At 42.6% G+C, this 27,200-nt stretch overlaps 1 protein-coding gene and 1 long non-coding RNA gene across 4 annotated transcripts; both read right to left on the bottom strand.

The window, feature by feature from the left end:
* Positions 1 to 1,139: 1,139 nt before the first annotated feature.
* Positions 1,140 to 15,356, bottom strand: nsun2 (NOP2/Sun RNA methyltransferase 2). Its single transcript, XM_004563657.4, has 19 exons — positions 15,122 to 15,356; positions 14,526 to 14,683; positions 14,212 to 14,316; positions 14,027 to 14,132; positions 13,827 to 13,898; positions 11,339 to 11,423; positions 11,034 to 11,226; positions 10,411 to 10,485; positions 10,118 to 10,248; positions 8,477 to 8,550; positions 8,256 to 8,386; positions 7,637 to 7,733; positions 7,281 to 7,492; positions 7,039 to 7,131; positions 6,818 to 6,953; positions 3,238 to 3,318; positions 2,648 to 2,786; positions 1,977 to 2,016; positions 1,140 to 1,868 (listed from the first exon to the last, which is right to left on the bottom strand). Exons 1-19 carry the CDS (start codon positions 15,185 to 15,187, stop codon positions 1,547 to 1,549), a joined length of 2,316 nt encoding a protein of 771 aa, XP_004563714.2. The 5' UTR covers positions 15,188 to 15,356; the 3' UTR covers positions 1,140 to 1,546.
* A 1,819-nt stretch (positions 15,357 to 17,175) lies between these two features.
* LOC143414605 (uncharacterized) lies at positions 17,176 to 24,725 on the bottom strand. Of its 3 annotated transcripts, XR_013095252.1 has the most exons (3): positions 24,021 to 24,725; positions 21,715 to 21,826; positions 17,176 to 20,563 (listed from the first exon to the last, which is right to left on the bottom strand). It is a non-coding gene; the product is annotated as an uncharacterized LOC143414605 (long non-coding RNA). The 3 variants fall into 3 exon arrangements; XR_013095250.1 differs by having other exon boundaries at positions 17,176 to 21,826; XR_013095251.1 differs by having other exon boundaries at positions 17,176 to 21,829.
* Between the last annotated feature and the right edge of the window lie 2,475 nt (positions 24,726 to 27,200).

Consider the following 27,200-nt stretch of genomic DNA (forward strand, 5'->3'; position numbering starts at 1 on the left):
CGTGCAATCCTTTAGGACCACAATGTACCAGATAACCAGTACAAGGCTAAACATGTCCATCACTGATGTTCGGTACTTGAAAACAGGAGTCTGTGGGGACTGTTTCGCTTTGGCTGCCAATCTCAGTCGGCTACCCAGGAACGTGAGTGCATCAGTGTTTAGTTCTTAACATCTAACACCAACTCCTATCCCATACTTGTCCCCTTTTACCACTGCAAACACTGTTATTACATACCCACAGCTTTAGGAAGTGACATGAAAGCTGCTTTCCTGAAAGGTAATACCCAGCGCTCTGCACTTCAGAGGTCACAGATGAAAAAGAAGGGAAGAACGGATTAAGGACAGTTTGGAGCAGAAAACAAGAAGAGCGGAGGAGAGCAGGATGCTCTCCGTGGTCCCTCTGTTCTATCACCAGACAGAGGTAAGGGGGCTGGTTGTCATGGCAGCTGTTGTCATGGCAGCTGGACTGAGTAATAAACATAAGGAGGAAATGTCCAGCCAGCCAGTGAAGTGAAGGCGCCGTGGCAACCGCTGCCTGAAATGTGGTTTGACCTTCGCTTTAAGAAGTGGACTTGTTGTTGAAACTCAGCATTGTGATGCATCAGTGTTTAAATACTTTTCTCAAATAATATTGAGACACATCTACAGGAGGCTTTTTGGTCATGTCATACACACTTTGTTTTTTTAACCATTTTGGACCAGAGTGAAATCCCACCCCCACCTAACTTTTAATCTTATATAACCTTAAGGATTCTTTTCTCCACTCCATAAAATAAATGAATGTGTAGCTATCACCAAGCTTGCCAGTATCAGATTTAATTTGGCACATCAGCCTGTAATCCAAATGTGGCTCCTTAAAACCGACAAGGTGGATGTGGCCATCTTTTATTTACAGTCTATGCCCCAGCCTCTGCGCCCTGTGTTCTACAACCAGCTGGAAACTTGTTACTTGTTCATTTTTATTGTCTTTGATAGCTGGAAACCACAAGCATGTCACTGAAAGTAACTTACCTGCAAGAGTTTATTTAATATCCAACCTTCACCATCTACTTCTAACCAATCCCTGCTCAAGCGCCCTTTTGCAGATCAGCAGGGCCGCATTAATCTTAAAGTGAAATCACTTGACTAGTGACACAGTGAACCTTTTAAGCATTTAATCAGCTTCGTACTTCTGCTTAATTACAGGTGTAAAAAATAAAACAGCAATTAATAGAAACCTCCTGAAATGTGAGCAATTGAATGAAATGGATCTGTTCCACTTATCGGTGGACTATATTTGTTAAAATGCAAAAAAAAAAAGTTTATAAAATAATATAAGCCATTTAACTAAAATGCTGACTCCTAGAGAGGCTCCAATAAATGAAAAATCCCACGGGAGTGCATCTCTGGGAGGGAATCCTTGTGCACTGGCAGTGTGGTGAGCAGAGGAAGCCGTAGCGGTGCGTTACCCTCCTGTACCACGGCGTGTGGTTGTGGACCTGGTCAACAGCTCTTAAAGCTCCGATACGTCAGTCAGTCCTTTCTCATTACAATCACCTTCACACTCTCAGCTACTCGTCTCTTTGTCACCACAGTCGGTCTTTGATTCTGATGATCCATTTTCATTGCCGTTCTCCAAATCCACCTCTTTGTCTGCTGCTCTTTCCTCTTCCTGCTCTTCGTCCTTCTCTGCCGCATCCTCTGCTTCCTCCTTTCCGTCCTTTTCTCCATCACTCCGTTTCTGCCCGAGGCCCTGTTTGTCTCTGAAGACCTCCACACCTAACATTCGGAGGTAATGAAACCTCTCGTTGCGGGGGACGAATGCTCGGATGGACGTCTTTCCCCTCCAGCCACACAGCTGGATGGGACACTGAGGTTCCCCCGGGTTACTGAAAAATAAAGGACGATGGTGGGTCGCACAGTTTAACCAAACAAAAAACAGGCTGTCACTTCAAAATGCAAACATCAGAAACACTAAAAACATGTTACACGCTTACTTTGGGTTTGGGATGTACTTCAGCACAATGCTTCCCATTCCTGTGGAGAGAAAACTAAAGTTTTACAGGAAGTAGAAAGTGATACAACCTACCGTGACGTTAGGTTATACGGCAGGAAAACGTACATAAAATATGACCACTGACAGGTGACATGAGTAACACTGTGGGTGGGTGGGATATATTAGAGTGGGAATTTGGTCAAAGTTGATCTGTAAAAATATTTTTTTGATGAGAATTACAGATTCCATTTTCACTTTCATTCGTTGTCACTTATCTGCTGCTTCCTAACTTACATCATTTCCATTGGGAAGGGGAAAAAAAATTACATCATAAAAATCATACTTAAAGGTCGACAGTAAAACTCAGTTGTGAACTCAACAGGGTCAAAATGAACCAGTGAATCACTGTTTTCCTGCTGGTGTCGCCTCCTGAATCGGAGCATGGATGGGATTCTCGAGCACGACCCTAAAACTTCAGTGACTTAAAATGTGTCGAGGAACAAAAATAACTGCGTTCTCAGAGTGATCCGACCCACCCAAACTGAATGTCCCGTGATTTAATACGCTGACGCCATAAATGTATATCTAAGACAATTTAAAGACCAGTGTGCACCCTGGATATATTTTCCCCGAACACACACAGTTGGAGAGCATATCTATATTTGACTGTACCAATTTTCTGGGCCTGTGCATGTGCTTCATCCTCCAGCTTGCTGAGGTAGGGGTTCTCCTGGGTCAGCAGCACTTTGATGTCCTCCACACTCACCCTAATGATCCTGGAGCGTATATATGGCTGCAGAGTGTAAATACCCTGGTAGGACAGAAAGTACATGTGGCTGACAATCGGCACAAAGAAACTCTTTCCAGTTACACGCAGCATATAAAATGAATTCATTATCAACTCGTTTGAGTGTGAAATCGGCCGTCTGGCTCACTTGTTATTCGGCTACAGCTCTGCGTTGGCAACAGTAAAGACAGCAGGAAGGATTTCTTGCATATTTGAACATTAAATTAAATGTATTATAACCTCAAAGTATATTTAAGTTGATAAAATAATAGAACTATAAAGTTTTTGTGCATCACGTCACTGATGAATGACTGAACAGTCTCCAAATCATGCAGCTTTTAGTCAAGATGATAGCCAAAGAACAAATGGAAACACAGATTTATATACAGGACTGAACTGTGACTGTGTGTGTGTGTGTGTGTGTGTGTGTGTGTGTGTGTGTGTGTGTGTGTGTGTGTGTGTGTGTGTGTGTTACCTCCTGAGCCAGTCTAAAGGCACAGCCAAACTCCTCTCCTTCACTATTGCGAGACCACACCTTCACCCCTGTGTTTATGACCTGAGAGACAAAAAACAGAGTGTAATGAACCACGTCCATATAAAAACACCACACTGAAATAAACAGAAAAAAAGAGACAGGTTATTTAAATTCCAATCAGTGACTAATTATGTTTCTTGTAGCTTTCCTGGTGATGCAATTGTAATTACACTGAACTCTCTTCCTCCAGGCAACGACTGTACAAGACATCGGCACACAGCCCAGCCGGTCTCTGGGGTCCCAGCAGGTGTGGGAGCAACTGTGTCAGTGATTTGCATAGTAAAAACTCTACCACACACATGCTGTTCTTTTTATAAGGGAACTAAAGTCAATTTAATGAGACTACTAAGGTCAAGGTGATCCGCAAGGCTTCAATCATCAGGCCTAGAGACTGGTCGGCAACCCCTTGGCAACTGATTGACGAGTGGTTGCTGGAGGTTGCAAAGATGCTGGCGCACCAAAAACCTCATCATTGCTTTGATCACTAGCAGACTGCTGCTGTCACCTGTAGTTTGCATGGAAGACGCCAACTTGTATGCAAACACTCATGTTTTACTCTCAGAGGTGACGTGAAACTTGAACAAAACTGGAAACAGAAAATGTTGCCAGTGTCTAGGCTTGTTTCACCAAGGTGCAATCAGCGCTCAGGTTTTCCTGTGGTGCTGTTTACATGTCAGGATTATTTTGGTGTGAGCTGAACATTATTGGAGATGCCTGCTGTAGAAATGTTTGCCTTCTCTTGAACATAATGGAGCCAGAGGCCTGTATAGTAAAGCGAGGCTGTGAAGGTGATTCACCTCTCAGCAGGATATATCACGACCGTAACTTTATGTTCCAGATAAGAGGGCTGCAAGTACAAAATAACCATCTACTCCCTAATCGGTCCTCTAGAAAATAGTCCCCTCATTCCTGGAAGACTCCTCAGACTTCTGTGTACAGTGAGCCTAAAAGCCTAAAGACCCGATGCCAACACAGGTCCTACTTACCAATTAGAAACATGTTCTGATGTTTATTTTTTAATTTCTCAGACCATTTAGCGCCCGCTGAAAGAATGAGGCTGAATTTCTTTCAGCTGGTCTTACACACCATTACAATGCACTGAGCATCTCATTAACTCAGTGAAACACACAGCTGTAATTTTAGTCGGATACTTTGTGTCTTAATGATGGTGCTCTGAAATCTTTACATACACTTTTTCTCTTGTTGCCAGATTTAATTCCTGGTTTTAAACAGATACTTTATAATCATGCTTTTCTAGTTTTACTGACCACTCAAAGCCTTAAGTATACAAACACTAATACATGCTTTTAAAATGAAATAGGCCTACAGATTATGCATGTTTTTTTCCTACCACACATACACAAATGGCCTGGTATTTATTAGAGATGGCACGATACCACTTTTTTATGTCCGATACCGATACCGATATCATAAATTTGGATATCTGCCGATACCGATATGAATCCAATATAGTGTTTTTTAATCAACAAAACTGTTTTTTAAATATCTTGCTGCATTTTGTATAAGTTCATACTCAAGTTTAAAACAACAACTACACTAAAGCTATTCTGTTATACCTGTATGCAAAAAAAAATATTTCATAGTTCAGCAATACTGATCAATCTAATAAACTTAAACCTACACCATCCTCCCTATTCTGGTATTTTAAAGAGTACTTAGCGTAAATATTAAGCAACCTAACTAATAGGGTTCCAACTCCCAGCAACAAAAATAAATAAATAAAAAATAGGGAACCACCCCTCACGCTCCACCTCATGATGCTTAATCGACGTAATCAACCTTAATTTCAAATCACTTTTTTTTTTTTAATTTGATGCAGTGTGAATAAAAATGCACAGAGATCAATTATCTTTCAAGAAATATTAAATAGATTCAACATCTTTCTTCAACAAAATTGCAGACTGCACAGATAGTACCTTCCCAAAGTAAAAAGTACTATAGCTTACTAGGGTATATATTAGACTTAATAGTCACTATATACAGTAATTGACTTCTATTCATTTTACATCAAATTAAAACTTTGGGTGTCAGATAATTATTTATTAAAAGCTCGACATTTTAAATGAGAATAAGAAAGAAAAGTATGTCTTTGTGCCCCCTCTTCCCTGTTAATGCCCTATCGGCCCCCCTGGCTAAACTTTGCTAGATCCGCCCCTGGACAGTTACCAGCGTCAGCTGCGTAGAAAAAGATCCTCGAGTAGAAAGTAATATTAAATACATTCTAACAACAGCTTATCAAGCTTAAACGTGCTGCTGTTGTTCAGCCGCTGGTTTGCTCTTTCTGGTGCAAAGTGGGCCAAAAGCAAACTAGAGACACGGACTTGCAACAGAAAAGCCGATCAGCTGATCATTAAGCAGTTTCACGATTGAAGTAGCAGCCGGAGAGCGAGAGGCAGTCGCTCGTTAAGCTTAAGGCAGGAATGCTTTACAAACATTCAGAGATGGACTTACACACTTGCTTTACTTCTCTCGGGGATAACTTTGTCGGAGATGAAATGCCGGGTTGCTAGCGAAGCTCCACATGCTATCCAGACCACCGACAGGTCCCGCATGCCACAGCTGCTCTATCACGTGATGCATACTGCTCCAAGTGCTAACGTTCTGAGGTGAGTTACAGCGTGTTGCAAGTTTTGTGAGGTGCTTTCGTGATATTTAATGGATCGGATTACATTTTTTATTTTTCTCCGATATCCGATCCAGTAATTTAGGTCAGTATCGGACCGATACCGATACGTAATATCGGATCGGTCCATCTCTAGTATTTATACAGTGCGTTTATCCATCACATACACACCAACACACCTGGATATCTGAATGACAACAATCTGGGTTTCAGCATCTTGTCCGACAACATCTAACCCGGCCTTCACGAGACACATTGACACAGCAATCAACAGACACCCTCCGCATTTTCACTGGTCATATACTGCACTACATGACAGGTTAGGTGAAGGCACTCCACACCACACACGGACTGTCATTTACTCCCACTATGTTAATGTAGACGTTTCTGCACACGATCGCTCCAGAACTGAGCAACTCGTAACACATTTAAATGGATAAACAGGACAACAAACCAGAGGAAAAATATGAAAATTAAGATCTTGAAGTTTCCGGTTCCTTTAAGACAAAGTGACTAAAAATTGAGAAACAACAAACACCGGGGAGAACAAAGAGCCCGAGTCCCCACAATGCCACCTGTGCAGGTCCTGCAGGGTGGAGGACCAGAGGGATTTGGGAAAGGAGAGGCTCCCATCTGTTTAAGCTGCTTCCCTCACACAGAGACAAACGCACAAAAAGAACGGAAAAATAACAACAACACAACCAACCAAACAAACGAATCAATGTAAAGCCCATAAATCAGCACTTAGGTAAACATAATGCTTCTTCCTCCAGAGGATCGATACAATGTCTCCAGGACATAACTGATTATGGATTGGCTGTATCAATTTTCAAAAACACAAATGTTTCATCTTCATTATCAAACACGTGTGCCTACCTTCATGCGTTCGCTGTTATTGAGCAGGACATTACGGAGCTCTTTGGACACCATGTACAAGTTCCTCTTCTTGCCCTCATGGGTCCGAGTCAGGACGTTGAGTTTGGGGAAGTCGGGAGACAGATCATAGAAAGACCTAGAGGAAAACAGGAAACACGCATTTATGCTGCAGAAAAATGTTGAAAACACCTATTTTACATTGAAGACAAGGGTGCACTTACTGTATGGTGGTGAAGACGGGGTCATCATCACTTAAGAACACAAAGGGGTCTTCTTTATATCCAAACAGCCTCATCTTCTTTGAGGGTGGAGGCCTGAAAAAGGACAGATACAAAATGTTTACTTACATTTTAAAGAGCTTGTTTGTGGGTCCAAAACTGCTTTTGTTTTTTTTATCTGTATTTATAACCAGTTAAGAGTCATAAGTTTCCATTTATTAGTTCATGAGCTCAGTGCGACTCACCCACACATCCCCTCTGGTTTAGCATCCTGACCCACAGAAGCTCCTTCGGGCGTCTCATCTGCCTCCTTGTCCACTTTTTCCTCTTGGCTGTTCCTCTCCACCTTCTCAGTGGAACCTTCAGGGGGGAGATGTGGAGTGTCTCCTGGTGACGGAGCCTCCTTGGAGCTGCTGGTTTGGGCAGCTGAGCTCGACAGCTTGGAGTCTTTCCTCAGCTGGAGATGGAAGAGGAGGAGAGTGAACGGACAAAGAAAAAACAGCTCCAGGTGTGGTTAATAACCTGACCAGGTGGGCGAGGTTAGGTGAGGTGAGGCACGTGGGGTGGGGGGCATCGTGTGTGAGTGTTTAAGATGAAGTACCTTAGGATATCTTTTGTTCCAAGGCATCGGGGCTTTCTTCACCAGCACAGCCACAAAGAAACCTCCAGTGTTCTGGTGATGTGGCAGAATCCTCATACTGCCATAAAACACACACACAGAAAAAAATTTATTTAAAATAAATAAATAAATCACAGCTTGGGGTTTGATAGAGCCCCTGCTGTGAAGACAGCATGTGGGAAAAGAAAAAGCGCCTTAATCAACATGTGACAACAGCTCCCTCTGCTGCCAATATCAAGTCATTGTGAGCACTGACGCTTAAACATGACATCATCCTCCGTAATGTGAGGTTGGCAGGTGCGCCTGCATCTACTGCACACTGGATGTAAGTTCAAAAAGCACAGTTTACGGTGATGAGAGGTGACGGTGTAGGATGCTCTCTACTGTACTCCAATTCTGTAAAATGAAATTCTGTATTTTAACGATTCTTGAAAGAAATCAGCCAAAACAAAGCAGGCTAACAGAAACGTTTTAAGGACACTTGTCATGCCAAGATTGAACACTTTAATAAGCTATTTCACACTATTTTTAAGAGAACACCTTCAATTCTAAAACGCATTAGCATGGACCTGCATCTGTTTGTCTGGGACTGCTCACTTACCATCTCTCCAGATGAAAGCTTGCCAGTTTCTCTGAGTCTTTTTGCGGGAACATGGTGGGTCGGATCTGCGTATGACGACTACTCGGGACCTCGGACCAGTCCGTGTACCACTGGCCTTCTTTAGTCATCAGCTACAAAGAAACAGAAATAGTCTGGATACAGATCTACAATTCAAAAGTAACGACTGGCATTAAATAAATAAATAAAATAAAATCCAGTACCTTCCAGGAAGTGACCCCAGGCATCCACTTCAGCCCCGGCAGGTCAGCTGAGCAGTCAGCCAGCTCCAACGCTCCTGGTAACATGAAGCAAGAGAGCAGCCAGTCTTTATAAGACATGACATTTACACATAACTTTCATAAAACAAAGTGAAATATTTAGCCTGTTGAAAATTGAAGAGCTGAGATGTAGCTGCTGACACTGACGGATCATTTCCTGTGGATCTGACATGGATGAACTTTAGGGAATGTCCACGCTCATGTATCATCTCAGGTTATGACAGCATAATTACACATTACCATGTCCAACACACAACTGAATGCAAGGTATCCTGTCATGTCAGACTGAATGCAAGAGAAAAACGGTAGTTTGATTACAGACTTTATTAAATGATGGACAAGCCACGGTGAAAAATTTGGTTTGTGGAACTGCGAGTTTGCCACTAAACCATCCCATCTTGGTGTTTGGATGGAGATGATCTGACTATGAATTGCTCTTACAGTAGCAACCACAGATGCCACCAGAACTGATATCTCGAACAGCCACTTGTCAATAACAAGGTAAACATAGTCTAAATGATCTCCTGCTCTTAATCTAAATTTGTCAAGTAAACTTTTTCATCTCTGCTATATACAGTACAGTATATAGAGAGCCGAGACGACAAGGCTTCAGCTGCATTCAGTGGAAAAGAACAAGAAATATAGGAAGAGTAAGAATAAATATACACTTTAGGACTAAGATAAGGAGAGTAAATATACACTTTGAGGTAAAAAGGCTTAATAACAGTCTAAAATTTACAACTGAAATTTAAAGTGACCTTGAAGTGGTTTAAAATGACCAACATAGCAGCTTTACAGTTTACAGTATGAATAAATAAAAGAATTCCTCGGTCGGGAAACCAAATAAAACATCTACGCCGTAGAAAAAAGAAAGAAAAAAAGAAAAGAAAAAACACTATTTTGCTGGAGCGCTATCAGCCGCTGCCTGCTCATGGCACCGCCGGAAGTACCATTTGACTTTAATTTACAAGATTCAGTTTAGAAAAAGAAATTAAAAGAAAAAAAAGGGGGGGGGGGCACACTGGATTTACAAAAATGAAAAATGTGCCACCTTAAACTTGGTCAAAATTGTCAATGCTTTCTAATATTCAAGGAAATCTTAGAGATAACTTTGCAAGAGGGACTGTAGTCTAAATCTGACTGTGTGTGTGAGCGGCTGACTTGGGTTTCAGTGTCTAAACACAATTTACGATGAATATTTGTCAATTTTTCTGTCACAAACCTAAGTACAAGTCATTGAGCCTCATTTACTATAAAAGTGTGTAAACAAATGTCTGTATCCACCCAATTTATATCATCACCAATTTCTCTTCTTCACCTGGATGTAAACGTGTTTCCTTAGTACGCAAATTGTATGAAGATCCACAAGGTTGTTGTTTCATATCGACTCAAATTTTGTGCACGAACTCATTTTTTGTCCACAGTAAGAACGATTCCACACAAATATTAGTAAATGAGGCCATTGTTTTATTATCAAACCCTGCTCCCCAGCAACAGGAGTTCAAAGTAAGAAGCATGAAACAGCTAAAACATTAATATGAATGCTGACCTCTTACTGTGTGACCCAGAATGTGTGTTTGTTACCTTCACTTTTCTCCAGCAGTGCTGCTATGACAGCCTCGTCCTCTATGGGGTTGAGTGAACAGGTGGAGTAGACCATCCTCCCTCCCACAGCCAGCTGTTCCACACCACGCACAGCGATACGCAGCTGGAGCCTGGTGAAAACACACGTGTGCGCTCTGTAATCCTGCCAACGTTTTAAATTAAGACCAAAAGCGACACACTCCATTCCCTTGCTGTTTAGTCAATTTGGTGTACCACACGACTGCATTCCTGTGTTGTAGCTTAGGTGTGAGCGCGCACTCTCCTCCACTCACCCGTGGAGATGCAGGCTGTTGCTGGTCGTCCATTTCTTCCACACGTCTATGTTCTTCCTCATGGTGCCATCCCCACTGCAGAGCACAGAGCAGCAACAGTCAGAACACCCACCTCGTCTTGGCCCGAGGCGGTGAAACCTCCACGGAGCCTTTTTTCAACTTGTCATGGGGCAAATAAAATGTCTGCGAAGCACAAACTGTCTGCTTCTGTCTTCATTACTGCTTTTCCTCCCCTCCACGCCTCTCCCCTCCCTATGTTGTCTTTGGCAGGAGACTCCTGGCTTCAGCACTACAGCTGCCCAAACTCAGGCAGCATTTGCAAACCGGGGCAGTTCTGCTTTGGCCACAAAATGATGCTAAATTTCGAGAGATGAAAGATGTGGACAAATGTTTTACCACCCTACTGAAACCTGAAGGTCGCAAAGACACTAACAGCAACGTATGAGGACGGTGCATTTGATGGAGAGTGTGGTACGTCATCTACATCTGCCTCATAAAATCTGCTTTCCTGTCAAACACCCACACATAAATCAGAGCTTACTCATCATTCACTGTTTTAGCAGCTTCATAACCCCAACTCTCTGCATGAGCGATGCAGACATGTAGCGGATACGTCTGCTGACCTGCAGGGCACATCACACAGGATGCGGTCATAGAAGAGGACGTCCTTCTTGCCATTGGAGTTGATCTCCAGGGTGGGGATGCAGGAGGCGTCGTGGTTCACCACCATGATACAGGGGCTGTTGAGCCGCTTGGCTTGGTGCACGAGCAAGTAGCACCGCTTATTGTCCACGTCATTTGCAATGACAAAGCCCTCTGAAAGGTGGAGATCAGGTTTGAACTTATATACACTATTAATGCAAGAGAATCTTGGTTTTTTTTTTTTGCAATTTAAAGACAAAACATGGATTTCTTCCAGTTTTCCTACCTGGAAACGGCACATCCATGTCAGCATGAAGCATCTCGATCAGCTGGGCTGTCTTCGACCCTGGAGCTGCACACATGTCCAGGATCTGCATAGAAACTCTTTTTAAACTTTGATGCCACTTTATTGTTACCAACACAGACTCCTGTGGGAGGACAATAAGTTCACGGTCGCTGAAGGACATTTGGCAGAGTGTAGTCTCTGCTAATCAGTTGTTCCTGTCCTGTGTTTTCCCATCTGACTGGCTCCCTAGCAAAACTGCTTTTGTGGCAGAACTCAACACAGACTTCAGCTGCCTCGTCCCACAGAGGAACCGACTCCAACTCAGTTGTCTTGCTTTTCTGCTGGTAACAGTCAGCCTTCTACTCTGGAGATCCCCTGTGAGCAAGAGGACCAATGTAACCAGAACCCGGAGTGGGTGGAGAACTGGTTCGTGTGCCAACACACTGAGCTAATCGAGACTGTGGAACAAGGACAGAACAGCTCGATCTGACTGAGGATGAGAAATAGCTAACTATGTTGCAGTTATCGTAACACAAATTAACTGGGATATAAAATATTTGTCAGGAATAAACTCTGTCCTTCATCTCAGGACTTCACACCTCTCACCTCCCAGCCATCACACACACCCCCGGCTTCTGTGGACTCCAACATACACACCCCTCCCCCAAAATCCACTCTTTCTATCTCAGCACTTCAAGTGAGGAACGAGCTTCGCAAGATCAAGGTGCAGAAGGCTGCAGGTCCAGATGGCGTCAGCTCCAGGCTCCTGAGATGCTGCGCAGATGAACTGTGTGGCATCCTAGGATATCAGTTCAACCTGAGCCTGTCACTGGGGAAAGTACCACAGCTGTGGAAGACCTCCTGTGTGGTACCGGTACCAAAGACCTCCCATCCCAAGGACCTCAGCAGCTACAGGCCGGTATCCCTGACATCGCATCTGATGAAGACCCACGAGAGGTTGGTTCTGAACCATCTGCGCCCCCTGGTGAGGTCTTCATTGGATCCGCTGCAGTTTGCTTACCAGCCTGGCATCGGGGTGGAGGACGCCATCATCTACCTCCTGCACCGAGCTCTGACTCACCTGGAGAAGCCTGGAAGCACTGTGAGGATCATGTTCTTTGATTTCTCCAGTGCTTTCAACACCATCCAGCCACGACTTCTGAGGGACAAGCTGGAGATATCGGGAGTGGACCACCACATGTCCCAGTGGATACTGGACTACCTCACAGAACGTCCACAGTATGTGAGGACACAGGGCTGTATCTCTGACACGCTGGTCTGCAGTACGGGGGCCCCACAGGGAACTGTGCTGGCACCGTTCCTTTTTCACCCTCTACACTGCAGACTTCTCCATCCACTCCCCACGCTGCCACCTACAGAAGTTCTCTGACGACTCTGCCATAGTCGCCTCATCACAGGTGAGGACGACTCAGAGCACAGACAGTGGACTCTGGACTTTGTTGACTGGTGTCAGCAGAACCACCTGCTGATCAACGCCGGGAAAACCAAGGAGTTGGTGGTGGACTTCCGGAGACGCAGACCCACCACACTGACAGCGGTGAACATCCAGGGAGTGGACATTGAGATAGTGGACTCTTATAGGTACCTGGGTGTTCACCTGAATAATAAACTGGACTGGAGCCACAACACTGATGCTCTTTACAGGAAGGGTCAGAGCAGACTCTACCTGCTGAGGCGGCTGAGGTCATTTGGAGTCCAGGGAGCGCTTTTAAAGACCTTCTATGACTCTGTGGTGGCGTCTGTCATTTTTTTACAGTGTTGTATGTTGGAGCAGCAGTTTATCGGCAGCTGAGAGGAAGAGGTTGGATAAACTCATCAGGAAGGCCAGCTCTGTTCTGGGATGCACCCTAGACCCAGTGCAGGTGGTGGGAGACAGAAGGACTCTGGCCAAAATAACATCTGATGGACAGAGTCTCCAACCCCATGCATGTAAATGTTGCTGAACTGCAGAGCTCCTTCAGTGACAGACTGCTGCATCCTCGATGCATGAAGGAGCGTTTCTGCAGGTCCTTCCTCCCTGCAGCTGTCAGACTGCACAATCAGAACTGCTCCCAACAAACATAGATGTTTACATCTCCGCTATAACTGCAATAACTGATTCGCACTACAACCTGCTTTGCCTCTTATCTGTAGTTATTTTTATTTAATTTATATATAATTGTATATAGTAACCACTGTCCTTGATGTAAATATGTAAGAAAAATTGTGTATGTTTCTGTTCCATGTCCTGTGTACTGTTTGTTTGTATATGTGTCTTTTTGGCTGCTGTTACAACCAAATTTCCCCTTGTGGGACAATTAATTAAAGGATTATTCTAAACTCGTAAGGACCTAAGATTTTATTTATGAAACCATGTTCATCTGATTTATGCACACACCCCTCACCAGCACAGAGGGTAAATTTGCACACGAGTTTAAAACAGAGAAAAAGTTCAATTGCATTAAGTATAATAAAACTGTGCTTTTACCTTGTGATGGGGCTCAATCTTCAGAAGTAGAGGAGGGATCATGCTGACAGCTTCTTGTCGGCTGATGTTGCCCTGCGAGGACAAACAAAAGGAATGTCAGTCTCTCCGCTTCTTTACCAACTTCCTGACATGTTTTGGGGTTTTTTAACCCCCTTCCACTGGTAACACAAATGTGATCTTTGGGATTGTGACTGACTCACCGACTCTGTCTCGCTGACCAAAAACTGGTGGAACTTCTCCAGCAGGGGAGACTTCCTTATGATCTTCCTGCTCATGTTGGTGTGCCAGGCCTGCTCATCAGGGTACCTGAAGAGGACAGTCCACAATCTGGTTTTAATTTGAATCAGTGCATCTTTTTAGTCTTGGGGAAAACATGATATATTACCAGCTGAGAGGCTGCGGAGCTTCGATCTTCTGACCATCGATTTCCAGCTCCTGAATATCCTTGAAATATTTTTCCTTCAGACAATGAAGGATCTCCTTGGCATGGCTGGAAAAGGAAATTAGTAGCATTTACATTAGGGATCTAATATTTCTCCTTATGAATGTAATTAATGATTAAGCATTTTCACCTTGTAATTAAAAGTGGAATTTCCATGAAAAAGTTCAGAACAACCTAAAAAGGGGCACATACGTTCCAATGACAACCTCCTACATGGCGTTAAGCATGAGCCCAAGTTGTAGATCTGTCCAGCTCACCTCTTGTATCCAGTGATGCGGATGGTTGCTGGCAGAGGTTCCCTCATTGCTTCCATGAACTGTTCAAACTCCCCCTCAGGTACCAGACCTAGCTCCTTATAGTAGTTCTCAAACAGCTTGTTCTCCTTGATAATGTCAGCATACCCAGCTCCCCAACCCTGGGACAAACAAATATGTTCATGCAAACTAACAGGAGACAAAATTGCTACACTGAATGTCGTTTGATAAAATCAAATTTAAACTTTACTTGCTTATGAGTAACAGCCTGAACAACATACCATACGATCTGTTACATTTAACTCTGGTGTCGTGCTGAATTTGGCCTATAGTACAACAAGCTGTTCACATATATAAAGATATACAGATCTTTGTTCAAAAAAAAAAGGGGGGGGGGGGGGGGAATGGTGGTCACACATGGCTTTGAAAACAGCACGGTAACCAGCAGCAGTTTATATCTGCTACTTTCAGTAAAGGTAACAGATATAAATTATCCCTGCAGTCGCTTCCTTTCTGCAGTTACTTTATTTAAACATTCATGTGCGGCGTGGCTAAACACAAACACTAGCTAGTTTGTCTGGAGCAGGAGTTTTACTTACAGCGGTGTCTCTGTTGTCCCTGCCAGCATTCTGGTTTTTCTGCCGCTGTCTGCTTCTTTTCCCCATGTTGGAATAGCAGACAACTCTGGAGAAAAGTCTGCGGAACAACGTGGTGACTGGACGCGAGCAAAACAGAGCTGTTGCTCAGCTAAAGTGTAAACGTGCAAGGCGCCTGATGATGGACAGGCTGTGTATCCACGGAACGTGCTGCTCTGACGCACGTGAATGAGGACCCCTTGAGGTGGCCGCAAAATCTGCCTGAAAGAAAGCAGAAACGCTTCAACGAGCCGCACCGGTCTGCACTTTTCTGAAATATTATTATTACAAAAATAAAGTTTAAATTGTTTACGTGAAACTTTGCAACCATAAAAATTGAATTATATAAAATACATTGTTCTAATTTCTTGTTTACTATATACATTCCAGCTTGAATGACGATGACCGAATTTGTATAAATGTATGTTTTCCTAAATTAATGCCATTAAAGTTGTGCAAATTAAATAACTAATATTTATTGTCGAAATCACAAACTTCACTTTTTTACAAATTATTTAAAAAGTGTCCCAACTCGGTTTTTTTTTTTTAATATAATCGTAATATGTGCCATTGTGGGATTTTATGCAAATCATTGTCTATGAAAATAACAAAGACTCCCTTAACATACATGTGTTCGTTATTTGGCCCTGAATGTTATATTAATCCTACTTCATCAAATTTCTGTTTTAAAAATAAATAAATAAATAAATAAATAATAACCAGTGATCCTACACGATCAGGAGTTGATCAACCAAACGGGTCCCTTAAAGGTCCTATATTATGAATCATCATACTGCCTAGTAACCACCCAACAACCCGTTAAATTGACCTATTTTAGCAATTATGCACTTTTTGCACCTTAAAATGTTGCATCTTTTTTATTTCATCACAGCAATTTTATACACACAAAACACTAGTTAAATATATTATCTTCACGTTGCATGGCAACCAGCAAGCAAAGAGGTAAAATGATCTGTTTTTCTTTTCTTTCTTTTTTTATCCACCAACAACCCCCTATGAAAGCATCTTATTCTTTTATTTCCATAACAATAACATGTAATTTATATGGACAAACGCTGTATTAAACATAATATCATTGCCTAGCAACCACCTAGCAATGACCCATTTTTTGCAATAAGCCACCTACATCTTATGAAAGCATTGTTTCATTATAACTTCATGGCCGACAGCATGAAGCACTATACAAGCAGTTTGCCAAACATATGTTAGGAATTCTTTTTGGCCTATAGGGAGCTGCATAATATACTTTTATCGCTGACATCTTATCATCTTAGATATGCAGACACATAACAGACACAAATCTGTTACTATTATTGTTATGATATCGTTTGGTCCTTTGGCCTTTCTTCTCTCACACTTTCCATAATCTTCGCCTGCTGGTTGGTGAAGATGATGGCCATGTCCCCAAGTTTAACACTTCATGTTAATTTTAAAATGTAGTAAATGTGTAAACATGAGTGAAAACACAGCCACTCTTTGTGAAAAATATTGATGAACTGAAAATGCTTGTATTCTATATGAAACATTCTTTGTCTCTTTTTGTGTGTGTTTATATGTTAACAGCAATGAAAAGTAAAAACAATGTTTTATATAACAGTATTAAAGTGACCGTACAAGTTGCTATTTTCCACATTACTCCACATTATAGTTCAATTTTGAGAAAGAGTCATTAAGAAAGATCGACTAACCATTTGTCATTAAAACTGAACAGTAGTGGCAGCCTGGAAAGAAGGAAAATATAAAACTGTAGCATAACCCTGGCTTGAAGTAAATAACACTGAAGGAAACTGTTTCCAGGGCCTACTCCGTGGATCGGCTTCCTCCGAGGTGTGGACGTCTATCAGCAGAGAATGTACCTTCACCTATCAGCAGAGAATGTCCCTTAGTCTGTAACACAGTCAAATATATTCTCAAGTAATATTCAAGCATGCCATTCAGCGTGTTAGTACGAGCTCGGGAGCAGCTTGGGAGAACAAGAAAACAGAGACTGCTTTAGATTGTCTTCCCAAAGTGACTCAACTTTATTCACAAGTACAACAGTTTATATAGAGGGTAAAATTCATGAGACAGCAGATTATCAGTTTAAACCAGTACAGACCAAGATAAGGCAGCGTCTTCCTGCCCTTGGGTGAAGAAGCATCCTTTGTGTAGTTTATTAGTTCAGCTACAATTGTGATTATCTCAGCGACATATTTTCAAGGCACAAAACGAAGAGTTCTTACATTAGTGAAATCTGAAACAAACCATTTGGCCTTCAACAGGCGTCTAAAAGATTAAGAAACTAATGTAGCTGAGGGAGTGATCTCTGTGGTATTTCAACCTTGTACCAGCCTGTGATTCTCACACATCAATTCTTGGGTCAAAGAGAAAAACACTGAAACAAAGGGGCCTTATTGAATGACAGAGTTTTCCTGCATGATGTCACTATAAAACAATATCCAGTAAATGCTCCCATGGTACTAAAATACCTAACAGTTCCACTCTTTTTTTATTATTATTTTTTAAAAAAATAATAACTCAAATAGAAAGGAAAAATCACAAATGTAATAACATAATATAAAAAGCAAATCATAAAATGTAATAGTTCACAACCTAATGTTCAATATACACATCAGGAACATCATTGGTAACATCTGGCACATCCTCAGGATCAATTTGTGCTAATTGCAAATACATTGAAGTAGCTGTACTAGTAGCTATATGGGTTATCATTGAAAATGTGGCTTGCAGAAATGTGAACAGGGTTGCACTTTACAATACGAAATAGTAAATAAAAATCCTAAGATTAATGCAGTAGATATGATTAATAACCTAAATATATAAAAAAGACAGTTCTGTAGTCGTCTCCTGGCCTGGTCCCAGGTTCGAGAGACACCGTATAAGCGTCGTGTGATGACAATGGGCATTTCATTTTCTCCATTATCAGGATGGAATGAGTCTATCTTTATCAGGTTAGACATTGTGTGGTACTCTAGGCTTTCTGTTCCTGCTGGATGTTCGAGTACCTTGTTGTTGTTCAGGCGGGGGATCAGAGGGCTTTCTGAGTCTTGGCTCTTTCAGGCGTTGTGTGTTAATCAGTGATTGTGTGTGTATAGGTGGATTGGATCCGGGCGCTGGCTCGCCTGAGTCGTCATCTATAGGTGTATTGAATCCGGGCGCTGGCTCGCCTGAGTCGTCATCTACGTGATCCGACGCCTTAGGTGGTTTGGTGGGGCTGGTCTTAACCCTGCTGGCATGAATCCACTGAGGTTGTCCGTCTGTTAGGATGCTGGTTCTCGTCACTGCAAGTACAGTCTGGGGGCTGGAACACGCGGCCTCCCCGAGTGCCCTTGGTTTTAGCGACTGTACCAACACCGCATCTCCTGGTTTCCACGGATGGGTTGGATCTATGGAAGGGAGAGGCTGAGAGAGACAAACTTTCTGATAGTTATTATTCAGTGTTTCTACCAGGTTATGAACATAGTCAGACAATGCAGTGTCTATGTCCCCTTCCAATAGCGGTGCCCCTCTGGAGGCTGACCATGGTGTTGGAAACGGTCTTCCCATGATTATTTCAAATGGAGATAATTTGGTTGCTGCGGATGGAGTCATTCTAATCTCGCAGAGGATTTGAGGAAGTAGTTTGATCCAGGTCATTCCTGTTTCTATCATTGCTTTAGTCAGGCGATTTTTTATGGTCCTATTCATTCTTTCTACAACTCCTGAACTCTGAGGATGGTATGGCACATGATATTTCCAGTCTATTGCTAGAGTTTTAGCACACTTTTGAATTACTTCTGATGTGAATGAAGGTCCTCTATCACTGTTAATTTGGTGAGGTATTCCAAATCTGGGTATTATTTCATTGCACAACTTTTGACAGACTACTTCTGCAGTTTCTTTTGATGTTGGGTAAGCTTCTACCCATTTACTAAATTGGTCCACTATTACCAGTAAGTACTTGATGCTTCCTTGTGCTGGCATGTGTGTAAAATCAATTTGTAATGTATGAAATGGGAAATCTGGTTGTGGTAAATGCTGATGTTTTGCTTTTGGTTTTCCTACATTAGTTCGTGCACATGTTAGACAGGTTGCTAATATGCGTTTTACTGCGTGTGATGTTTTCTTGATTACAAATCTTGATTTTATTGCTCCTATTACCCCTCTTTGTCCGACATGACTCACACCGTGAAAATGGCGGACAAGGATTGGCAGTAGTGAAGATGGGAGGGCAATCAAACCCTCAAGGTTTTTGTATAAGCCGTCTCTGTTATCTAAGGTACAATCATTACTTTCCCAGTAAGTGTAATCTAAGGCAGAGGCTTGCTCTTGTATGAATTTTAGGTCAACATTTGTTTCTAAATAGTCTGGGAGCGTGACAAGTGGCAGCTGTAAAGGCAAAGATAATACTTCCCTTCTGGGTGGTTGCTGTGAGGCAGCAGCTGCTTTCGCGGTTACGTCTGCAAGAGCATTTCCCACTGCTTCGTCTGTGTCAGCCGTGCTGTGCCCCTTCGTTTTAACAACTGCAATTGCCGATGGCAGCTGTATAGCCTGCAAAAGTCTTTGAACAAGGTCAGAATTAGCGATCGGTTTTCCATCAGCAGATCTAAATCCTCTTTGTCTCCACAATGTGCCAAAGTCATGCACCACACCGAATGCATAACGGCTATCAGTGTAAATTGTTACCCGCTTATCCACATGTAACTCACAGGCGCGTATTAAAGCCATGAGTTCTGCTTTTTGTGCTGAGTGAAATGGTAATGAGTGAGCCTCTAGTATGATGTCAGGCAATGTCACCACCGAATAGCCACAAAGAAATAAGTTGTCATTTGGTTTTGAACAGGACCCGTCCACATAAACAATGACTGAGTCTGGGATTGGTGTCTGCTCTAAGTCTGGGCGTGGTGCTGTGGATTCCTGTATACGTGTCATACAATCATGAACGTCAGGGTCGTCTGAACCATCCTGTCGGTCAGAAGAACACAGCATACGAATAAGTAAGTGTGCTGGCGAATTGGGTGTGCTGCTTGCTTTTATAGTGAGATTTGCTGTTGAAGTCAGTGTAGCTTCATAACCTGAGTGACGTTGTGCGGTCATGTGTTGTGTAGTTATGTTTGCTAGAATGGTCGTGACCTGGTGATTGGTGTGTAGAATAGTGTCATGTGAGAGTGTGAGCTTCTCGCAGTCCCTTATCATGATAGAGCAAGCTGCTACTGCTCTCAGGCAGGCCGGCATCCCCTGAACTACTGCTGGCAGCACCTTTGAGTAGAAGGCTACTGGACGGTAGCCACAGCCATGCTCTTGGGCCAATACACCTGCGCAGGTTGTGCCGTTCTCTGTGACGTACAGGTGGAACGGTAAGTGGTAGTCAGGCAGACCCAAACAAGGGGCGGAGGTCAGCGATCCCTGTAATGCATTGAAAGAGGCAGTCATTTCTGTGGACCACAGTATTCGAGGAGGCTTGTCTTTTTTGCAGCATTCACGCAGAATGTGGTCATGAAAAGAACAGTCTGGTATCCACTGTCTGCAATAGTTCACCATGCCTAGGAAAGACAGCATTTCTTTCTGTGTAGTGGGCTTAGGGACAGAGGTCACAGCTTTGACCCTGTCTGTAGTCATAGAACGTTGTCCGTGAGACAGTGTAAATCCCAAATATTGAACAGAAGTCTGACAGTACTGCATTTTCTTTGCTGATGCTTTGTGGCCAGTCTGTTGGAGGTGCTGGAGTAGCATGTGTGTGGCAGTTTGACATAGTTTTTCACTATCAGCACAGAGGAGGAGATCATCTACATACTGGATCAGAGTACAGCCCTCTGGAGGAGTGAAGCCGTCCAGGGTAGCACGTACTACCATTGAGAAAGCCGCAGGGCTGTCTACCATGCCTTGGGGTAAGCGAGTCCATGTGTACTGCTTATCTCTATGTGTAAAAGCAAATATCGGCTGTGTGTCTTTATGCACAGGCACTGAGAAAAAGGCGGAGCACAAATCCACCACAGTAAAATGTGTAGCTGTTGCTGGAATAGATGTCAGTATGCTGGGAACATCTGGAACCAGAGGTGGCAGAGGCATGATGACTGCATTAACTTGCCTTAAGTCTTGTGTGAAACGCCATACGCCAGGTTTGTTAGGCTTTGGCACAGGATTGACAGGAGTGTTATATGGAGATACTGTGGGCTTTATTACTCCAGCTGTCAATAAATCTCCTATGATGATGTCTAAGGCTGTGGCTTTTTCAGCGGAAATGGGATATTGCTTGACATATACCGGCTTGTTGTTTTTCAGCTGAGCATGATAAGGTGTACAGTCAATAAATCCTACATCATTCTCACCTCTTGACCATAATGTCATGTTTTGATATTCAGCTGGCAATGTGACAGCAGAGATAGTACAGTGTATGGGGTAGGTTAGATCTAGGTGTTGACATGGTGCAGTGATGTCATAGCCTATGTCTGAGTTATGTGACAAAACCACTGTTCGGCCTTCACTGGTGTGAGCAGTTATCATGTTGTTGAACAGTGTGAGAGAAACAAATATGTGGCTTCCAGGCATGGGGCTACCTGGTAACGGTGTTTGCACATGGTTTTGACACAGAGTGTGACGTGGGATACCAGTCAGATGGATATTGAGTTCATTCTCCGCTGAGGCGTCCAGCTGACACAGAGGATGTTCCTTCTCCATGGTGTCGGTGCATAGGGCAGAGAAAACATAGCTGTTATCAGTATCTGCAAACATTTCACCCTTTGTGTTAAATGAAATACACAAGTTCATTCTTGCCATTAAATCTCTGCCTAATAGATTCACAGGCGAGTTTGGAATAATTATGAATGGATGATATGTAATTTCATCTGGTTTTGGGCCCCAGCGTGTTTTTAGAGAATGAGTTTTGGGGCATTGCACTAGAGTTCCGTTTATTCCCATGGTGTTGATGCACACAGAGGAAACAGGCCCACTATAGAATTTTCCAGACAGTGAACTTTTAGTGGCTCCACTGTCAACTAAAAAGGAATAAGTCTTTTCACCTATCTCTATATCTAACATGGGCAAGCTTTCTGTGTTACGGGACAATTGCAAATGCAGCATCGTGTGTAGTGCTTCACACTGTCCCTCATCATCACCTGGGCCTCCCTATTGTCGGTCCAGTCTTTCGTTATCATATGGGTGGGGATTAAAATGTGGATTATAAGGTTGCTGCCTAAGTGCAAAGGGGCCATTATTTTGATGTGATTCCTGTCTGCGTTGCCAGTTACCTTGTCTGTAAGAGCTCTGCTTACGCCTAGTGGCAGGAGCTGGTCCTGTGTTCTGTGGTTGAGATCTACCTGCTGCTGATTTGCATTCCGTCCTCCAGTGTCCTATTTTTCCACAATAAAAACATACGTCTCCACTCCTATCTCTCCTTCTGAAATCTCCCTGCTGCGCTTGTTGAGGGGGCGGGGCCCCTGCATACATCATTTTTTCACTTTCCTCTGAGCCTTCAACATCAAAGTTCAACAACATCTTAACACTTTTAGCCTTCGTGCTGTTGGGGAAAAGATCTGCACCAGCTTTTGTTTTGACAAGTGTGATAAAGTTCTTTATTTTCATGTCATAGAGATTATCAGTGGCAGTCAGCTTCAATAGTTGTGAACATTCTGGATGAATATTGTTTAAGAATGTTGTTATGAAAATCTGATCATTTCCTCCTTCAGGCATGCATGCCTCATTAGTCCAGCAGTGTGTGAAACGTTTCATAAACACTAGAATGGATTCATCTGGCTTTTGCTTACACATGGTTACTGCATTTAAATCAATTTTATCTCTAGACATTGTGAGCAGAAATCTCTTTAGATTTTGAAAAAAGGCTGTGATTTTGTCATCATTTATCCACAAAAACGAGGTGGTGTTGGCTGCTTGGTCGTTTTTAGGGTCTAGTTCCTCTACTTCTTCAATAAGCTGAGATTCAGTCACACCTGGGATTCGTTGACATAATATATATCTATAGTCAGGCCCACCCAAGTGGTGGTATCTGGTACTTCTCTGTAATGCAGAAACAAAGGCTGTAGGATTTTGTAGAGGATCGGGAAGTTCTTTAATGGTTGCTGCTAACTCTGAAATTTTAGGGGGTTGAATGCAACACATGTCCCCTATTATCATGAACGGGAGGGAGGTGCTGACGTCATTAAATTGTGATCCCTGCTTTTCTTTATAACGGGTGTTTTTGTGGGGGCCCTCTTGAGTTTTTTCCTCTTTTTTCTGCTTTAAGTAGTTCCTTATTAAATTTCTGGTGTTAGTTATTGCTTTTGGCACAGTTAAACCATTCGCTACTCTAGTGTGGCGCTGAACATGATTATCTATGACAGAAACGGCTTCCTGCAGTTCGGCTTCCGTACGTTCAGTTAAAGGATCTTTCATGATTTCCTCACACTCTGTCATTAACTGTTTTGTTTGCTTTTTATGTTCCTGTAACTCTCTTTCTCGTTCAGTGTATTCTCGTTCCTGTCTTTGATCTAGGTTAAACCAGTCATCTTCTTCTGATTTAGGTGTCATTTCAGTGCCTTCCTCACTCTTTTGGGATTCTGCTGTTAAATCAGGATATACGCGCTGATGACGTGCAGCCGCCGCAGCAGCTATTAATTCTGTTTTTTCATCATAAGGCGGCGGAGCCGTAGGTTGAACGGATGGGCATATAAGGCTAGTTTTTTCTGCAGTGGATTTACTAGAGCCTACACTGGCTTGATTTAAAGCATTTACGTCTGGCTCGGGTCCTTTTTTCCATAGTGGTAGCATGCGATTGGTCACATCACGACATTCTATCATATATTTTTTACAGGACTTTTTAATCAGCCTACTTTTCTTATCACAAATAGTATTTAACATTTCTACTGACCTGTTTTCTGGCGATAATCGTTCGGGATAGGGCTCCGGAAATACATTAGGATGCATTAAAGTTATAGTTCTTAAGTTCGAGACGAAATCAGTCACGTAAGCACTTCCGCATGTTCTGGATACGTAATCATGGAAGTCTTCATTGATTCGCGAGCGTGGGTTAAACGTAACCGGAAGTGGGAGTCGTACTGAGCCGCTATTTGTGATTTTATATTTTATTTTTTTCGGTTTTACAGTTAATTTTGAGTTTTTATCGGACCCGTCTAAGGTCTTTGAATTATTCTGACCCATGGTCAGTGATTTCCAGAGGGGTTTAGACGCTTTGAAGGATTTAAGTTAGTATCTATTTTTGCTGTGGCACACCTGAGGTTACTTGATTTTTTGCTAGCAATTTTATGTTTTTAGTGAGCAACTTCTCACTTTTTAACGAGCAACTTCTCGTTTTATGACCCCAGGCAACTTCCTGTGTCCTTTCTGCTGGTGAGCAACTTCTTAGTTTATGACAGCAGGCAACTTCCTGTGTCCTTTCTGCTTTTATTTTACAAAACAACAGGCAACTTCCTGTGTTTCTATGTGGGCCACTAAATAAGGCTCCTCAGTGTATCCCACTTGTTACTATGTGGGCCACTGAAGAAGGCCTCGTCAGCGTATCCCGTTTCTATGTGGATCACTGAGAAAGGCATAACACAGTCTTATAAAATAAAAAGACAAGTGCCTACCTTCGTCAGGATCCCACTTCTGACACCAAAATTGAAGGAAACTGTTTCCAGGGCCTACTCCGTGGATCGGCTTCCTCCGAGGCGTGGACGTCTATCAGCTAGTGATGGGCAGATGAAGCCCCATGAAGCACTGAAGCTTTTCATCCAATTGGTTCACCCCAACGCGAAGCTTCATGAAGCTTCATTTGCTCTAGCAGGACACCTACTGGACGTAAAAATAATAGCTGGCATGAATTTGAAGAGTGTGGCATTTTGCACACAGCCTGTAAATGTCAACAACAAAAGGAGTGTGTAAAACATCTATATTGTAGTGATGGCAGTATACTGTGTATATTTATAGTGGCAGTATGGGAAATGATTATTTGGAAATGCTTGAAATGGAAATGATCATTTACTGTGAGGTGAGGTGTGGTTGGGGTGTGGACAGTAGTTGTGCTTTTGTAACGTTGAGGTATGGACAGCTACACACTGAGGCTTTGAGCCTCAGTCCTGCCTGTTCACATTTTATTCTGTAAAAACTAAATTTTCACTGCTTTTACGTCCTTTTTAGTGGGGAGAACATAGCTAGGATTTAATGATTTAACACATCTTTTGAATCCTTTGTCCTCCACAATGCTAAATGGCTGGGAGTCCTCAATCACCATGCTGACCAGGTCTTCATCTATTTGAGATTGTTCTCCTGAGGAAAGACAATAAAGATAAAGCACAAATATAAATATCACACACGTAACTTATAACAGTTGTATAATATTGTTATATCATTTAGTAACATTACTGCATGCTATATTATCATTGCATTTGATGGCTCACCTGGTCTTGCTCCACAATCGGTGTTCCTCTTATTCTCATGCAAAGCTCTGTAGTGCCTAAGCATGGATGAGGTGTTGTTGTTGTCATATCCCAGCTCCCTGGCACATAGCAAACACTTCACCTTGTACAAAAGTCAAGACAGCTCAACATAAATTGTATTGCACCATCAGTATCATGACAATACATCTTCTGTAGAAATTTACATACCTTGTTGGGAGGAATAAGATCAAAATGTTCCCACACAGGGGAGGACATCCTCCTCTTCTTAGCTGGCTCCATTCTCTCCTGACTTTCTCTCCTCACTCTCATAAACCTCCAAACGGTCTCCAAACTCTCTCTAACCGCAACTCTCCATCAAACACCCACATTTTGAATGAAGTCTGAGGGGTTTATATCGCTGTCATATCTCGCGGCAAAGTTCGAACCACTTCATGAACCAGTCACGTGGTACAGCCGGGCAGCGAGGCTTCGGACGTCATCATTTTCAGCTCCTCCCATAAATGAAGCAAGCCTCGATACGCGCTTCGCGGAAACGCCCCCTCCATTACTCGACACACGCTCCGAAGCCTCGATACAGAACGTCCCATCACTACTATCAGCAGAGAATGTACCTTCACCTATCAGCAGAGAATGTCCCTTAGTCTGTAACACAGTCAAATATATTCTCAAGTAATATTCAAGCATGCCATTCAGCGTGTTAGTACGAGCTCGGGAGCAGCTTGGGAGAACAAGAAAACAGAGACTGCTTTAGATTGTCTTCCCAAAGTGACTCAACTTTATTCACAAGTACAACAGTTTATATAGAGGGTAAAATTCATGAGACAGCAGATTATCAGTTTAAACCAGTACAGACCAAGATAAGGCAGCGTCTTCCTGCCCTTGGGTGAAGAAGCATCCTTTGTGTAGTTTATTAGTTCAGCTACAATTGTGATTATCTCAGCGACATATTTTCAAGGCACAAAACGAAGAGTTCTTACATTAGTGAAATCTGAAACAAACCATTTGGCCTTCAACAGGCGTCTAAAAGATTAAGAAACTAATGTAGCTGAGGGAGTGATCTCTGTGGTATTTCAACCTTGTACCAGCCTGTGATTCTCACACATCAATTCTTGGGTCAAAGAGAAAAACACTGAAACAAAGGGGCCTTATTGAATGACAGAGTTTTCCTGCATGATGTCACTATAAAACAATATCCAGTAAATGCTCCCATGGTACTAAAATACCTAACAAACACAACGTCACATTAACCCAGCAGAAAGTTATTACCCAAGAGATGGGTTAAATAGGCAACCTCATCTGGGAATTGCTGTGATTACAACAATAAACTGCAGCAACAATTTGCGCATGTTAAACCGAGAGATGTTTAACCAAGCTGAGTTTTGCACAAAGCAGTCGATATAAATGTTAATGTATAAATTTGGCAAGTAGGGGATGAGGAGAAGGTTAAATGACTTTTCCCCGATTGGACTTTTTATAAGCATTTTCATACACGAACAGCCGGCTCTCCGGCTGGGTTATGATCTCGCGAGAGTTTAGTCTGACGACTTTATGAACTCAGAAACCTATCGGATCCAATCTAACATGCTGATGCAAAGACCGAGCGCTTTCATTGGCTGAAAGGATCGGTTGCGTAATCGTTCAAGAACTCTTAA

Source organism: Maylandia zebra, linkage group LG22, assembly GCF_041146795.1.
Source record: "Maylandia zebra isolate NMK-2024a linkage group LG22, Mzebra_GT3a, whole genome shotgun sequence".
In the NCBI taxonomy this organism is placed as follows: Eukaryota; Metazoa; Chordata; class Actinopteri; order Cichliformes; family Cichlidae; genus Maylandia; species Maylandia zebra.

Bases quoted from the DNA above. Each gene is read 5' to 3' on its own strand.
- nsun2 (XM_004563657.4), bottom strand. From the start codon at position 15,187: ATGGGGAAAAGAAGCAGACAGCGGCAGAAAAACCAGAATGCTGGCAGG. The intron at 10,249-10,410 runs GTGAGTGGAGGA...TGTTTTCACCAG, and splicing joins AACAGCCTGCATCTCCACGG to GCTCCAGCTGCGTATCGCTG. The intron at 3,319-6,817 runs GTAGGCACACGT...TTTGTCTCTCAG, and splicing joins ATAACAGCGAACGCATGAAG to GTCATAAACACAGGGGTGAA.